Source organism: Petaurus breviceps, unplaced genomic scaffold (genome assembly GCF_028583685.1).
Source record: "Petaurus breviceps papuanus isolate PSGF00001 unplaced genomic scaffold, PetGlider_PUasm1.0 90994, whole genome shotgun sequence".
Taxonomy (NCBI): domain Eukaryota; kingdom Metazoa; phylum Chordata; class Mammalia; order Diprotodontia; family Petauridae; genus Petaurus; species Petaurus breviceps.
The window spans coordinates 7,043,080-7,061,100 of record NW_027187393.1 but is presented as its reverse complement, the minus strand read 5'-3'; the positions used below and the strand labels follow the sequence as shown (position 1 = coordinate 7,061,100).

General features: G+C 38.2%; 1 protein-coding gene across 1 annotated transcript in view; it reads left to right on the top strand.

Annotated features, from left to right (window-relative positions):
- UQCC1 (ubiquinol-cytochrome c reductase complex assembly factor 1) overlaps window positions 1–18,021 on the top strand; it is a 117,421-nt gene that overhangs the window by 32,570 nt on the left and 66,830 nt on the right. The window contains exons 5-6 of the mRNA XM_069077548.1: window positions 6,156–6,228; window positions 11,268–11,325. Of these exons, the coding sequence (XP_068933649.1) occupies window positions 6,156–6,228; window positions 11,268–11,325 (131 nt within the window). The remainder of the gene's footprint in view (window positions 1–6,155; window positions 6,229–11,267; window positions 11,326–18,021) is intronic.

The following is an 18,021-nucleotide window of genomic DNA, read 5'->3' as shown; positions in this document are numbered from 1 at the left end:
AGGGTCACACAACTAGTAAGTGTTAAGTGTCTGAGGCTGGATTTGAACTCAGGTCCTCCTGACTCCAGGGCTGGTGCTCTATTCAGTGCGCCACCTAGCCACCCCTAAAAACAAGTTTAAAAAAAAAATTGATACTCAGATTTTAAATTCTTGTTTGGCTACTGGTTGTAAAAATCATATTGTGAGAATAGTATTTGGATATCTTGATTAATCCTTTGGCATTACAGTAAAATCCATTGTATAGCTTTATTTAAGTTTGCTAAAGCTGATTTAAATAGGCCAGTGATGGCTTTCCTCTCACGCACACACTCATCTGGTAATACCTGTTAATTGGCACTTCTACTCTCACAGCAGTTGGGGGAGGGTGGTAATGCAAAGAGAGTATATAATTAGGGCTAAGAATTCAAGGGCTGAGGAGCCACGATTGGTTGGAGTTTCTTGTTCAGAAAACTGAGACTAGTCAGGAGGAGCTAAGGTCCTGCCATTGTGTTTTTGCTTTGAGCACCTTGCCCTGTTGCTTTGTAACCATCAGTGGGATCACAGTCCTGATTTTGTGGTGAGACAGAGAAACTGAAGGGCAAGGGAAGAGATATGGAGCAGAGTAAGGACACATATAAAACTCTCATTGAAATGATAACATTACTGAGGTAGAAGAATGGATTGTAGCTGATAAGTAGTATACTGTTACTGATACAGAAATATAATTGAAAGTAGTATGAAGCCTGGAGAAAGTGAAGAACACTGGCAAAAGCTAAAGATTTTGTTCTGCAAAAAGGACAAAGTAACTTGGGAAAAGACTCTTTAAGCCTTGGATTCAAGAATTTAATTTGGAAAAGGGCAGCCATATCATTTTGACCAGGAATTAATGCACATGTCCATTCTACTCTGCTTTTATTTGAGAGTGGGAAATGAATAAAATAAGCTAAAATAAAGTGTTTATTAAAATAAAAAAAAGGAACCTCCAAGATGTCATTATTTGTGGAAAGATTCAGCCCAGTTTTCTGTACTTTTCATGTCTTTAGTCCACTTCACTGATGTTTATAATATTTATGAAAATGTAAATATTAGAAATATTTATAACGAGTACTTAGAAGCAGAGTGCTTTTGGAGAATAAAAGGAAGACTGAATTATGTTGAGTGCTTTTTACTTCACGTCAGCTCTTCAAAAAGTGGGAATTTGTGTAGTTTATGTGATAATCAGTATAATTTATTAACCAGGTTCGCCTCCCCTTTGCAACAGAATTTTTAAAAAAGTAACTCTTTTTCTTCTTTTCCTCATTTCCCCCCAAATGACTATAATTAGGATAGTTTAGTTTTGATGATTTATTGTGTAACAGCCAGAGAAAGGGCAAAAATAGATGAGTGGGATACTTTGAAGCTAAAGGAATGAGAAGGAATTATAAGGAGAAAATGGGAAAACAAGGGAATAGTAGAGGAGAGGCATGACAGAGAGGGAAAAATAGCCTATCGGATTTCTTGAGGGTTGGGGAACCTTTGGTCACTTCCACGTGTAGTCTCCTTTTATTAGTCCTTCCTTATTTGCATTTCTGAGGGAAAAGGTACATGATATTTTGTTTTGGAGATTATTAAAATACACTCTGGCTTTCATTGAATGGCCAATAATAGGCCCAGCCAAAGCCTTTATGTCATGTTGTTTAGGTATTAATGACTTAGAATGAGTGTGAATAGCAATTATTTTCTGTTCTGATCAGAAATTCTGAAGGTCTTCCCTTTCCAGATTGATATCTTTGGGCCATCTTTTGTCTCAATTCTTAACTAACCCTTAATCATCGAATGGGCATGGCCTCAGACAAACTGAGACCTGGGAAAGACCTTAACATAGAAAGGCCAAGGTCACCCACTGCATCCTGAGCCATGACCTGTCTTCTTGACTTTTGTTTTGCCGCTAGACTCCAGTGACTCTGAAGGAGACAGTGAGACTGATGACTTTGTGCTGGTCTGCTTCACTCAAATCCAGCTCATGTGGAAGTTACAACATCATGCTCATGATGTCATTGGTCCTCTTCTAGAACAATGGACAAATAATAACAACAACAAAATACAAGGAAACCTTCCATATGGTTTAACCTTATTTATCCTGTAGTCTCTCTCTCTGGCCTTTTTTCATGATGTTTCTTTCTGTTTCTTGAGCCCTGGGAATAGTTTTGTGTCACAGCAGTGTCCACAGTGTCTTTTCTGATGTCCTGATTGGTGGGAATTCTTTCCAAGAGCCCAGAAGAGCAGGAACTGAGATTCTACTGCTGTTTTAAAGAGGTTATGTTAGTTTGGGGTTCCATGAATCCTAGATTAGGAAAAAGAACATTGTAGGCATGGAGTCAGAGGTTAGGTGTGTATGAGGGGCATAATGTGTAAACAGCCTAGAACTTGACACAGATCTGTCTTTTACTCCTATCACATTATATGTTGTATCATAATTATTTAGTTGTCTTATCTTCCCCCCTATTAGACTGCCTTTGTGGACAGGGGCCACATAATTTTTCACTTCATTCCTGGTGACTTGGCATGTTGCCTTGCACACAGTTGCTGCTTAATAAATGTTTGTTGAACTGAAAGGAAAGAGAGGAAATAAAAGAGCAAATGTATATATGTCAGCCAGTCCGGCCAGATGTAAGAAATTCCAGTTATTTCTGAGGGTTTCAGGAACCATATAACAAAAGGATAGGGAAAGCTGTTTTCTGTGAGCTGACAGGGTACTACTAGGGTCAGGGGGCACACCTAGGGCTCTAAGAGGAAGTCTTCCTGTCAGACATAGGACAATGAATTCTTTCGTTAGAGAGGAAGAAAATTGAATGGTAGTAAATTAGTCAGTATACAAGTAAGGATTTTAATGAAAAATTTGGGTCTGTGGGTTAAAACTGTTACTGATAACAGGATAAGATACTTTCTTTAAATAATAGATGGCCATATCATTACTAAGACCTGTGCAAGTGAATTTAGGGTTATCGAAAATATAGAAAGACCATCATATTTAAGCAGGTAAGAGGTAATTTTGGAAAGAGTCATTCCAGTTGAGTGATGAGGTTGCCAACCAGATTGTAAAAGGGTTGAGGAGAGAGTGAGATAAAAGAAAGTGGAGACATTGAATGTAGATAGCTTTTTCTAGAGGTTTGACTGAGAAAGAGTATAGGACAATAACTTAAGGGATGGTAGGGTCTATTGAAGGCTTTTTAAGGGTAACAGAGGCTTGCATATTTGAAGGCAGTAGAGAGGAACCAGTGGATAAGGGAGAAGTTGAAGATTAGGGAAGTGGAGGGAATGATTGAGGTAGCAGTTGGCTGGAGCACACTGGAGAGGATGTGATCAAGTGCACATGAAGAGGCATTGGTCTTAGAGAGGAGAATGGCCGCCTCATTATCAGAGACTGAGAGAAAGGACAGTTGGGAGATGATGGCAAGGAGCCTTGAGATGAAGATAAAGGGAAAAGAGGGAGCTCAGGGTCTGTGTTTTCTCTGTTAAGAGATGAATACTTCAGGTTGGGTGTGTTTGTGAGCATATGCATGATTGCACATGCATGTAGGAGGCTTGAGAAGATAACTTTTGGGATAGCTTCTCCAAGGAGTGAACTAGGGGGAAGTAAAAGAATGACCTTGCTGCTGAGAGACCCAGTTTATGTTAGATAGCATACATTTGTAATGACCCAGTCAGTACATTTAGTTGACTTGCTCTAGTTCTGTTCAAGCAGTCCTTGCATGGGAGAGAAAGGGCTTGGGGGTAATGGAAGTAATTCAGGGCTGGGACTAGCAAGAAATGAGTAGTGACAGAATAAGAGGGCAAGGGATTGAAGAAAAAAGGGAAGTTTTGAGTTGAAGTTAAGTTGAAGTTGAGTTTTGGTTAACTGTAGGGTTGAAACTGCAGAGGAAGTGGAGAAAGGAAAGAGTAATGTAGGGATAATGACCTGAGAAAGTATTGAGGTGGGATAGAGGGATTGGAGGTCATCACGAGAACCTAGAATAGGTTTAGAAAGGGAGAGGTGTGGTGAGAAATGGCACAATAGGAGATTATTGGATAGGAGGAATATCAGATTTTTTGATGAAGGAAGCGGCACATTTGTGGGTAATGGTGAAAATCAAGGGCATAACCATTCTTAGGTGTAGTTGAGGTGGAGTTTTAGGAGTAGATTATTGGATTTGAAGAGATTTATGGAATTGGGAAATTGGGAAGTTTAAGGACCATCAACATGAATGAATCCCCTGGTCTAAGGGTAGATGTTGGGGAGGAGAGGAAGACAAGTAAGCCAGGTGCTGAATGAACGGGAGAATGATCTAGGGGCCAGTACACAATAGTTTCAGTGAGCTATCATGGTGAAAAATTTTAGTAGAGTGAACTTCAAAGGAGGAGAGATTGCTGAGTAACAAAGGGAGGCATAAACAAAGAAACAATAAAAGGGAGGCATAAATAGAAGGCAGAAGGAGTTTTTAGAAGTGGCATTGGGGAGCAAAAAGTATTCCAACTTTAGGATCATTGTGTTAGGAAGGGTGAGTTTAGCTGCAGCCAGCATTGGAGAGGATTACCAAGCAGTGTCATCTGGGAGAAGCCTCATTTCACTGAGAGCAAGTAGATAAGAGTATGAGAAGAATAGAATTCCAGAGGGCACAACGGAAGGAGTAGACAGATATAAGGGTTATATCCTTAGTGGTTCTTAACTTCAGCCCAACTTCTTGTAGAAAAGGGGTTAGGTGTTTTTTGCTTGGGTACTGGAAGAAAGGACCATTGTAGTCACAGAGTAGCAAATGTCTCAATATAAGAAAAATTTTGCAGTATTTAAATCTGTCCAGAAGTGGAATGGGAATGTAAATGACACTGGTACTATTTTTCAAGTTCGTACTCAAGGCTGTTATGATATGGATACACTATGATATGGATATCCCAAGTGTTCAGGCCTAAAGCTTAGATGTTATATTGGAGATGACTGTAGAAAGAAATCATACTTCAAGTGGACATTGGTACAGATGACCTATGAGGTTCATTCCAACTGAGTCTTTGATCATCACTGGACAGATGAAGAATGGAAAGCTCCAAAATGAATCTGAAAAACAGGACTAGTTAAAATGCTGTAGAACCAGTAACATGTTTGTAGAGTTGTATATTTTTTCCATTAATAGAAAAAGTCTAGTTATTGAATCTCTTTTTAGACTTCTCTTTAAGTGATTATTTGGGTTTGCTAGTTATTTTAAAATTTTTGTTAATACAAACTGAAAATCTCAATTTCCCCATGAGTCTTTAATTAACCAGCCAATTATTGTTCAGTTGACATTTTGATAATACTTTTAGAGATGACGAAATATTTCTTCACCTAGCACCCAGTCTAACCTATGTTGGACTGACAGGCTTTGACAACAACTCTGAAGATACAGTCCAGTGCTTTTGAGTACATTAGAAGTATTCTAATGAAATTCTTTCACTTTCTATTCCTGTTTATTCAGTGATGAGAAAGAATGTTTTCCTATTATTTGATCCCCAGTTTCTTAACTTGAAGTAATTAGTTCAGAAAGAGAGGACTTTGTTTATTAGTTACAGAAAAGGCTATTATTGTTAAAAACTGGACTATCTCTGCAAAAGTTTGATGACTTCAGTTATTTCCTTTAGTCAGACCTGTAGAGTACAAGGGTTGCCTTTATTCAGCATACTTTAAAAAAGAATGTGGAGAAACTGAAGAAGATCCAGAAAAAATGGCAAAAAATTAAAAGAATGGCTTATGGTCCCTGGGAGGAAAGGTTAAAGGAAAGGAATTGGAAGTGTTTAGTCTGTAAGGGGTAAGGGATGGGATGTGTGTGTGTGTGTGTGTGTGTGTGTGTGTGACTGGCTTTTAATGAGGATGCTAAGTAGTAATTTTTGGAGGCTCAAACAAGGTGAAATGAGCTTTAATTAAAGCAGCAAGAGAAATTTCATTTGGTCATGAGGAAGGACTTTTTGACTTTAATCAGAGTGTTATTAAAGTGGGCTTCCAAGAGGAATATAGTCTTTGTCCCTCGAGAGCCTCAGGAAGACATAGATAAACATCTGGGGGGACTTGACAAGATAATCACTCAAGATCCTTTTCAGCTCAAGAATTGTGAGATTCTGTGACCCTTACCTAGTGTACCAGAATGTCCATCTGGTCATGTCTTGAGTTTGTTTTTATTCTCTTTGTCTAGAAGATTAAGATTGCTGCCCTGCGCATGTACACTAGCTGTGTGGAGAGAACCGACTTTGAGGAATTCTTTCTAAGTAAGTGCCTGCTCTGTAGTAGTTCTGAGAGAAGAAATGGAATTGTTTTGTCTAGTAGGGTGGCTTTGATTTAAATCACTAGTCAGGAAGACACTATTCATTTTTTGTACAAAGTGTTCGTAACCGTAGTATCTATTTTTCACAACTGAGAAACTGAGTATCTTGCTTTTAGATGATACACATTTTCTATTTTATTTTATTTTTATTGGTTTTCTTTTTTTCCAATTTATTAATTAATTTATTTTTATTTTTTGACATTCACTTCCATAAGTTTTAAATTTTCTCCCTCTACCCAAGATGGCATACACTCTGATACAAATTCTTATTAAATCCTATTTATAGATTCCTATTCCACATACATTCCTATTAAACATATTTTCACATTAGTCATGTTGCATAGAAGAATTATAATGAATGGGAGAAACCATGAGAAAGAAAACAAAACAAAAAAGAAAATAAGTCTGCTTTGCTCTGCATTCTGACTCCATAGTTCTTTCTCTGGATGTGGATTCATTTTCCATCATGAATCCTTTGGAATTGTTTTATGTCTTTGCATTGCTTAGAAATGCTAAATCTATCAAAATCAGTCCTCCCACACTGTGGCTGTTACTGTATACAATGTTCTGGTTCTACTTACTTCATTCAGTATCAGTTCATATAAGTCTTTCTGGTTTTTTCTGAAGTCTGCCTGTTCATCATTTCTTATAGCGCAATAGAATTCCATTGCATTTATATATCACAACTTGTTCAGCCATTCCCCATTTGATGGGGCATCCCCTCAGTTTCCAGTTCTTGGCTACCACAAAAAAGAGCTGCTTAGAAATATTTTTGTACATGTGGGTCCTTTTCTCATTTTTATGATCTCTTTGGAATATACATACCCCTGAAGCAGTATTGCTGGGTCAAAGGGTATGTACATTTTTATAGCCCTTTGGGCATAGTTCCAAATTGCTCTACTAAATGGTTGGATCAGCTCACAGCTCCACCAACAGTGAATTAGTATTCCAATTATCTCCCGTCTTCTCCAGCATTTATCATTTTCCTGTTTTATCATGTTAGCCAATCTGATAGGTGTGATATAGTACCTAAGAGCTGTTTTGATTTGCATCTCTCTAATCAATAGTGATTTAGAGCATTTTTTCATATGACTATATATAGCTTTAATTTCTTCCTCTGAAAACTGCCTGTTCATATCCTTTGACCATTTATCAGTTGGGGAATGACTTGTATCCTTGTAAATTTGACTCAGTTCTCCATATATTTTAGAACACATTTTTGGTTTTAAAACTGTAATTTATTTTAATTTTTTTGAAAAATTAATTGTATAAACTGTATCCAAAGACTACTATCTTAAAGTGATATCTTTATTCAGATTTTTCAAAGTAATTGAAGCAAATACCTGTGAAAATCTTAGCATAAATAACCAATTTCATGGGTTTGGGAAATATTAGTACATTATTGTACTAGGGTGACAGCAGTCATAATCCAAATATGACAGACATTTTCATTGTTATCTTTAATTAAAACAGTGAATTAATGCATTCTGGATACTTTTCCTCAATAGATAAATGTAACTGTTTACTAAAATTGTATATGTTTAATGTTTTAACTCTTGTCGAAATACAAATGTGATATTTTTAGGCTACTTCATCCAGTTGAACATTAAAAAATTAAAATGTTTATTTGTGCAACTAATGCAGTCTGTATGTTCCTATTTGTGGCTTTCTGTCTTCCTTCTCCTCACCCCTTTTATGTTGTAAAAAAAAAAAAGCTTTTTTTTCTTCTGATTCTCAGGTGTTTTCTTAACATTGAATCAGTTCAAAGGGAGAAAGCATTGTCTCTATACTTGAAGAAGTAGTCATTGCTTTTAAGAACTGTACTGTTTCTGCGTAGTACAATTTTTTGAACGTGTTTTTAAGTGACTTCTACCAGCTCACTGGTGTTACATTCCTTAAATTGTCATCAACAAACATATTATATATCAGCACACACTTAGCTCTAAAATGTATTGTGTTCAGAATGAACTGTGTGGTTGCTAATTGTTCCTATTCTTCAATAAGGGACCCTGGATTGAATCTAGTATTGAATATTTGGGGAACAATTTGAGCTCATGGCCTGTTATGACATATTTGCAAAATTTTTATAACAGTTAAGTAAGGGCATACATTTGTGGTCTCCATCATAAAATTGTTTTTAAGTTTTTCTAGAACTTAAACATCATATGTGAGGTATGCCTATAAAGTAATGCTACTTTATATTAGTGATATTGCTCTTCACTTAAAAATAACTTAGCTGAGTTCTTCCTTTTGACATTGTTGTTAGAACTTGGGCCCTATTCTTATGAACAACCTCAGTGGCAGCAAATATTTGTTTCTTGAGGGTGAATTTAATTTTTTGAAATAGCCTAATATCATTCTGAGTTGAATTTGGGATGAGTTATGGTTGAGTAAGTTGGGTAATAAAATTTGGGTTTAAAAATGAGGGATTGCAAAGTAAGGAGGCTGATTTTCATATACGATTTGTGAACTGGTTCTGAAGGCAATTCTAATGGAAGAGTACCAAGAATGTTTGGAGAAGTGGTAGCCCTGTTGGCATGACAATCAGAAATACAGTTAGATAATCTTAAAACCAGAAGTGACAAGATAGGTCAGGGTTACTTACCAAGGGGAAAAAACCAAACCTTTGAGGGAGGGAAATGTTTTCCCAAGGTCACATAAGAAGTGAATAGCAGAGTTGCACTAGAACTCAGATTTCCTGACTCCTAGCTAAATATTCTTATTGCCTCCTAAAATTAATTATGCTACCACCCACACCAAACAGTGTCAGAGGTAATACTTTGAGTCATTCTGACAATTATTTAGATATATATTCTGATATAAATTTTAAAAACCATCTTATTTGCTTTATAGCTTCATTTCTTATATGGATTCCTTTCCTTTCCTCTTTTCCCTTTTCTTTTTTATCTTTCCTTTTTCTTTTTTCTTTCTTTTCCAAGGGACTTAGGGTGAGTACTTTCTCAAGATTTGCATATGGATTTTAATTCTCAAATATTCACTGAATCACGATGACACAGAAACTACATGTTTTTTTTTCATCAGTACTTGGTACTTTTACTGGGTTGGCCATAAACCAGAGCATTTGTGCCCTGACAATCCAGTATTCTAGCATATTCCTGCTCTTCCACTCTTCCTATCTTCAGCAGTGAGTTGGCAGCCCCCAGAGGAGAAAACTGTAACCTAAGTCCAGCTCTTAGCCAGGACTAATTCTGTCTCTGAGAGGGTTCCTGGGGGCAGTTGTTGGGAAGGTTTGAGGTAGATGTCATAGCAGAACAGATTGTCCTTTAGAATTAGACAAATTTCATTTTCCAGATTGAAGGAAAAATTTCCAAGAAACCTCAGTTTCTCCCTAGAGTAGGGAGTTGCCCAGTATCAAACTAATTTCCATATAAATTTGGTCAGGTTGCCCCAGGCAATATAATACTTGTTTTGATTTTTTGTCTGTTTCTTGGAACAGGTTCTGGAGTATATAGACAATAAAAAGAAGGGTTTCCTTTTGTTGCTACTATGAGGAACATGATATAGTACGAAGGAAGCAGTTTTCCTTCCAATAGGAGGCAGGTAGTACAAGGTCTGCTACCTGGACAAGTTACTGATTCCCTCCAGGCCTCACTTGTTTCATCTGTAAAATGGGAATAATTATGTATGTCATACCTGTCTGAAGTAAGGGAATTCCCCTAGATAATCTCTTGAGGTCCATAGATCCCTATGATTCTATGCACACACCCATTGTCATTGATCTTTCTTTTCCTCCCTTCCCAATTTTCTCTTTTTAGATGATAGGCATCCCTGAAGTAACTCATGATAGCCAAGGTGGTTCCTTTTGGTGAGGCTTATTTTGGTGAACCTTGACTTCCCCTCCACCATCAGAAGACCTGCTTTTTTCTGTTCCCCCTAACTATTGCTCTTCTGTTATTAATTAGTGTGCATTATTATGTTTAAGTAATTGCTTTGACACAGGAGATGCCATCTCTGCCTTCAGTGAATTAGTGATCCAGAGGACAGTGTGGTTAAGCATAGCCTTTACCGCATTCAGCCTCTTTATTCTGCTTCCTCTTGTTTAAGGATAAAACTCTGCCTGCCTTCACCTGGGAAGGAGAGGTTATCTGCCAGGAGCAATTGGAGAGCCCTAAAATTGCCTTTTAGCCAAAGGTTGTTCTGAGCAGATTTGAGATTTGGCTTCTTAAAAAATTGTAAGATTTGAGAGTCTGGGCACAGAACTGGTTTGTGGATTCTGGAACTAGCTGGAACCTCTGCCCAGCTTTGTCAGTGAGTGGTGAAAAGCATTCTTTTGGCTGGGCTGCCACAGGGCCAAGGGTGGCAGTGCTAGCCATTGAATACCATGTTGCTTTGTTGATCAGGCTCTAACATTCTTCAGCTCTATTTTTCCCCAGGGCCTTTTCTTCTGGAAAGAATGCTGTTTTTGCCATTTGGGTAGATCCATTGTTATCATATTTATCTCTGTAGCACTTCTTGTTACCATAAAGCTAGGTTCCATGAAGTAGGATGGGATAAAAGTTATGTCTTTTTTTTCCCACTTAACCTCTAATCAATATTTACCATTTCCTTCAGTTATTTGAAAACATTTTGAGGAAGGGTCCATAGTTTTCACCAGACTGCCAAAATGATTCCTGATCCAAAAAAAAGGTTAAGAACCTCTGCTGTTGTTTTGTTGGGAAAGAGAAAAAGAGAAAGCTAAATCTTCTTGCATACTTTTAAAATTGATTTAAACGTTTCAGGGGACTGTTTGCTATATGGAATCACTAGAGAACATTGTCTGCTAAAAGCTGTCATCTTTGTATATTACCCTGTGCTTAACATGGAGTTTTGAACATAATAAGTATGTAATAAATAAATAGTGGTTGAACCAATAAATTGAGTTGATCAATTTCCTAATAGCAATTAAAATACAGTAAATATGCTGTTTCACACTTTGCTTTCAAAGTACCTTCATTTAAAAACTATTTTGTTGTTGTCTTATAGGGTGCCAGATGCCTGATACATTCAACTCTTGGTTTCTTATTACTCTGCTTCATGTCTGGTAAGTGAGCCTTTGAAATAAGTTCACCACATGGGGTTTTTTCAGTCCTGCTGACTTGCAAGGTATAGACTGTAGCAGGACTGAGCATATAAAATGACGTTTGTTCAGGCTGAAAAAACTGTTCCATTCATTTTCTTAACTGGCTTCTATTAGCATTTTTTTTTATTAAAGGTCAAATCATAGACTTGGAGAGAAACTCATATTTGTAGGATTTTCTCAAAGAACGAGTGCCCCAGTGAGCTACATTATCAGGGTCTTTGAGAGCCCTGCTGAGCCTCGGCGGAAAGTTCCCTCCAGCAGCTGTTTTAGGAAAGTCCTCATTTACGTAAAAGTGGTTTAAATTGTGAGAATTTGTGGTAATTTTCATTGCTGGTCATCAGAAACCTATAACAAATTATAGTGCTGACATTTATGCCTGAATCTCTAGAGTGTGCACAGAGGCCAAGTTTTTGCCAGGTTTGTTGCATGTAAAAATATTTAACACCTTAAACAGTATATTTTTCTTCATTTGTGAAATCAGTAGCCAAAAAAAATCATTTTTTCCTCTCATGTTACTTGCTGTTAAAGGTCAGAAGGATATAGGAGAGACACTGAAGGTGGGGGTGGGGAGTATATTTATCAAACTGCCAGATCTGGGGAAGCCAAATTCTGCAGAACTAAGTTTACTGCTCTATCCAAAGGGAGCATCTGAGGAGCTTGTGGAACTGCTGCCTTGTCAAAGGCTCCTTGTCTGAGAGAGGCTCATAGGACTGACTCTTGCTCTGTTGAAAGGTTTCTTGGCTTTGATAGTTCCTGAAGTGAATCTTACCTTCTTCACTGCTGGAGCCCCTAAGATTGGTGAAGATTATGCAGCTGATAGCTTTAGGTTTAAGGCTATGGGGTAAGGCCCTAGGCATCAGTGCTTAGAAATATGACTTTGGTGTTTAGTCAGGTGGCAATACTAGGAAGAGCCAAGCCTTAGGGAAAAATGTCTGGTGGGGATGGTGGTTGCCAAGCAAAATTAGTGAAAAGAGAGACCACTTTATTGATATAGGTCACGGTACTCAACATGATGCAGTGGAAAGAATTTTGGTCTCAGGAGAAAGACCTAGGTTCTAGTTCTGGAGGTGCCCTAAGATAGCTGTGTTTTCTAGGGCCACTGATTTTCCCCTTTTAGAACCTTACTTCCTCATTTTGTAGAGAAGGGAGTGTAGACATTTCTTTGGAAGAACAACTGTGTCTCTATACAGTGTTTGATCTGAAGCCAAGGATGTGGTACTCTTAAGCTCTGGGTACCAACTGCCTCTTAGGGTGCTCTGGGCTCTGCCTGATCACAGTCTCCAGCCCATCCAAAGGGAGCTGCTGTGGCAGAGCTGGAGACATTGTGACCATTCCTGTGTTTTTGTTAGGGCTCTTTAAAGCTGCCTCATCTTGGTTGATGAAACACTAAGGAGTTTATACTCCTTGTGAAATCTTAGTTGTCCTGGCCTTGATGTACGTGGTTGACCCTGGTTATATCTCCCCCTTCTACTTCTCCCCTCCCTTCAACCCACTCACCTACATAGTTTTTTTTTTTTACACAATGTGTTAATGAGCCTCTTGTCTATAATGTCCAGTGGCCTATATGACACTTTACAGAAATTGCATAACTAACCACATAGCCCAAGGTAACAGTACCTCTTTTCCAAAAGCTTGTCCTGTAGTAGACAAGTAGAAGCCAGGCCAGGAATTATTAGTGTTTGGAGGAGGCTCGTGGTCAGATGAGATGGCTTCAGGAAGGGCCTCGCCCAATAGGTCTGTATTTGTGGGTCCTGTGACCCTGTACTCTCCAAATGAGAAGCAGGCTTGGAGAGTAAGTGGGTAGAGGAAACCAGGCGGAGATAGCCATGTACACAGCCTCGGGAAAATGACAGCTTGCCAGCCAACAAATAAATAACCTCATTCATTTCTCACACTGCCGACACTTGAGCGCAGCCATGCAGGCTTGATTTGTTTGGCCTCCAAGGAGAGCAGCCAGTCCAGCCGATGGCAGGGTAAAGATTCCTTCCCAGCAACCAGAGTGACAAATCTACCCAAGTGCCCACGATCTTTACACTGAATTCCAAATCCAATCTGGGCTAAGCAGCTTAGAAACTACTGCAGGGGAAAACGAAGGGCAAAACACAACTGGCATTGTCAGAGGGGCCAAGTAGAGAAGGGCAGGATGCTGCTAGCTGCCAAGACATGGCAGGAGGTCAGCTTTAGGAATAACAAGAATGCTTTCCTTCCAGATTTAGGCAGAAGAACTCAGGCAAAAAGGAGGGAATTCATGGCTAGAAAACCTGCCTTTTCTAACTCTGCAGAGAGAAAAATGGTTTTAGTCTGCCCCCACTCACTTCCACTCACCAGCAGTAAGGGGCTTCTGGACACCTCCTCTGTTGTCACCTGGACATGTACATTGTGGAGATGGAGTGTACATTGTTGTTATAATGTCTAGTTAAGAGGGTTATTGCCTTTCTTCTCTCTTAGTCATTATTATTTTTAGCTCCTATTCTAAGTGTGCGTTCCCTTTTTCTCCCCCTTCCTCTCTTTCACAGAGCTTTTGGGGGCTGTTACAACTGGAACTTGAACATAATTCTCAGAGCAGCATTTGTTAAATCCTCCATATAACCTGCTCTGTCATGAGATGTGAATAATAAGGAATTTCAGTAGATTTTGCTTTATGCTTGTATTACTTTGCCCCCAAGATATTGTGAAATTATATATCAGTGAAATGCTAACTACAGCATTTTTTATGTCTGAGAATAGGCCTTCTTTCCTTTATTTTTGCTTCAAAATTTTCATGACACTTGCTTTACCCCATTACTCTAGGAGTATTTATATTACTAGAAGTCCTGTAATATTATTTGTAGATTGCATCAATATATTTCAAGTCCAGAAGTGTTCTCTGGTCAAATCGGCTTTGGAAACACTGTTATATTCAAAGCAACAAACACTTATTAAGTGCCACTGTGTAAAAGACACCGTGCGTGCTAGGTGCAAAGGATACAGAGACTAAGCATAAAACAGTGTCTGATGTGACGGAGTTTACAGTCTCCTAGGGAACATACAATATCTAGTAGCGAGTTGGAATATTTCCTTTTCATTTTTACTTGTAAGTAAGCAGAGCCTTATCTAAAATCAGTGACTTTTTTTTTAACTAAGAGTTCAAGGCATTTCAGATTCCTTAGTCAGTTCTTATATTTTAAAGGCCTTTGTGTTTCTATTTTGTAGTATAGGTATATTTTCAGTTGTTACTTTTTGTTTTCTAGTTTAGTTGTTAGTTGGTCACTAGTGACATGTGCTTCAATTTCCATCCTTGTAACATGGATGGCTTAGTTTAGATAACCTCTGAGATTTTTTTCTTTCACTAAAGTGCAGTGCTTTTAGCATTTTCTGTCTCATTTTCCTTACTTTCTCACTGGTTGGATCCAACACCATAACTTTAAGACTTAAACAGTAGAAATTTTGCCTTTTGGTATTAAGATAAATGTTCAATAAATACTTGATGAATAAATATGATTATTGTTGTTATTGAGAACTTCCTTTTAATATGATATTGGGAAAAGGTTTATTGAATTCTTAAGTATAGTTTCTATTATAAATTGTCAGGAACATTTTTTCCCTATGGGAACCAGTCTCTGAAATATTAATAGAATAGAAAAAGATATTTTGGTTTACCATATGTTGAGAAAGTATATGCTTTTTAGATTCTGATACAATCTATTTCAACATGTCAGAATAGGTTTGAGGGGTGACTAGGTGGCACAGTGAATAGAGCGCTGGCCCTGGAGTCAGAAGGACCTGAGTTCAAATCCAGCCTCAGACACTTAACACTTACTAGCCATGTGACTTTGGGCAAGTCACTTAACCCCAATTGCCCTGCCCTCCCCCCTCCAAAAAGCAAAAAAAAAAAAATAGGATTGAGCTGAGCAATCATAATGTGGATTAAAAAGCCTAGACAGCTGGAGATGATACTGATTGTTAATCCTCCATCACTTGGGCATGAGCATTATGTGTTTTTTTATTTGTTTAAGGAACATGAAAATTGCTGAGGCCAGTTTTTCTCGTATGGTTAGTAGGTTTCTGCTGTCTTGGGTGGTCACCTTTATGATTGCTAACATATATATATATATATATATATATTTATATATATTTTAAAATTTGGAGGGAGGAAGGCAGGGCACTTGGGGTTAAGTGACTTACCCAAGGTCACATGGCTAGTGTTAGCTGTCTGAGGCCAGATTTGAACTTGGTTCCTCCTGACTCCAGGGCCAATGCTCTGTTCACTGCACCATCTAGCCACGCCCATATATTTTCTTTTTTGGAGGGAAATTGGGGTTAAGTGACTTGCCCAAAATCACATGGCTAGTTTTTGTGTTAAGTGTCTGAGGTTGGATTTGAACTCAGGTTCTCCTGACTCCAGGGCTGGTGCTCTATTCACTGTGCCACTTAACCACCCCTATATATTTCCTTTTTAAAGAAATACTGTTTTTGTTTGATACCTTTTTTGGCCGAGAGGGGGCGGGAGGACCGGTGTGTAGCTAGGTGTCAGAGTGTACAGAGTGCTGGGCCTGGAGTCAGGAAGACTCATCTTTCTGAGTTCAAATCTGTCTGTGACCTTTGGGCAAGTCACTTCATTCTGTTTGCCTCAGTTTCCTCATCTGTAAAATGAGTTGAAGAAAGAAATAATAAATCACTCCAGTATCTTTACCAAGAATACTCCAAATATGGTCACAAAGAATCAGATGTGACTGAAAAAACGACTTAACAATGTTTTATATTACCTTTATCTGAATATTTTCTTTCCTCCTTCCTTAACCAGAGAGCCATACCTTATAATGAAGAACAAAAAAAAGGAGAAAGAACAGTTCAACAAAACTAACCAACCCATCGACCAATTCTAATGCTATTAATAATGTTTTATATCCATAGTCTCCCACTCTTCAAAGAGGTGGATTTACCTTATGCATAGTAAATTTTGTTCTAATCCCTCATTTTTCTGTTGATGTCTTTGTTTTTCAAGTGTGTTTCTTGCAATCATCAGATTATGGAGTTTTGTTTTCTTATCTAATCTGCCACTCTTTTGTATTGTTGGATTGTTTAATTCATTCATATTTAAAGTTATCAGAGCTAGGTTTATATTTCTCTCCCCTTTGTCACTAATACTGGTTTTTCCAAATTAGGATTTTTCCCCCTTCTTAAGCTTAATCTGATTTTAAAACAACCCTGTTCTCACTGATTCTCTTTGCCTCACCTTCAGAACTCTCCCCCCTCATGTTTGTTACCCCTTTCCTTAGATTTGAAGTTTGCTTATGAGTTACTTTTTCTTTTTATCTAGTTATCTAAATATTCTCCTCTTTTTTTTCCTTTCAGTTAATAGTCAAGTAAAATCTCCCTTCCTTCTCCCTTACACTTTGTTTTATTGTTAGTTTTAAAATTTTATGTTCTGCTCTATTTTCTAAAAAGAATTTTCCTCCCTCATTCTCTTCATTATTTCTCTTTGCTTTTATGGCCCTTATATTTATTTATTCCTTCTTTAGTCTGCATTCCTTACAGAATTAAAGTTTCTAAGGAACTTATTTTGAGTCCCATCTTCTAAACAGTTTTTCTGTTATTGCTTTGTAGATCTTGCCCCCTGGCTTCTGTTCTTAGAAATACCAAGTCTGCAGGTGATAGGGAGGATAGAAGTATTTGTTGCATGGTAGGAATTTTCCAGTGTCCCTGATTGTGCATTCTTTGCTACCCTTTGCACTCCCCATGATCACTTTTTTCCCATTTGCTATGAAATTTCCTCTAGATCCATGCCCTCCCTCTCTTCTGGGGCTCATTGCCCCTCCAAGTTCTGATTCCTCTTTACCTTATGCAGGATGAGTGGTTTCTCTAAGTACCAGAGCCATGTGAGATTATACCCATTGTAAGGTTTTCATCTCTTAAATATTTTTCCTTGGGGTGGCTAGGTAGCGTAGTGAATAGAGCACCAACCTTGGAGTCAGGAGGACCTGAGTTCAAATCCAGCCTCAGACACATAACACTTGCTAGCCATGTGACCTTGGGCAAGTCACTTACCCTCAATTGCCCTACCTTTCCCCCTCCAAAAAGATAATAAATAAATAAATATTTCTCCTCCCCATGGGAACATTCTTTAGTGGTGTGGATCCGAGGTCTTATGGCACCACTTCTTCTCAGCTGGATCCAGAACTTTTGCTGCTCTACCATTCATCTTTAGTTACTGCTCTCTCTGGACCTGAGAGGCTCAGCTGCTTCCCCTCTATGGCTGCCATCTCTGGACTTGGAGTTGGAGTCCCTGAATGATTGTGCTCATATTTAGGTCTTCCCATCCACAGGACTAACCCTCGGGTCTCTGGTCTTTGAGAGGGTTGAACCAGATAATGTCCAGGTTCCCTTCCAGCTCTAAATTCATACTTCTCTGAGCTGTGTTTAGTTTTCTTTATATCTTTAGTCTGGACCTTGGAAGATCCACCCCCTTTGATAAATCCAATTCAAAGAGATGTTTCTCTAGATCCACAATAGCCTGAGTAAATAAAGCATCTCCCAGGTACATTGTCAATTCTGAGAGAAGAGTGAGGAAATGTTCAAACTCTATAGAGGGAGGTGGTTCACTTTCTGTAACTTTTTCATGTTTATCAGGCTACTCTGATTTACCTTCCACATAATTTAAATAGAATATTGTAAGCA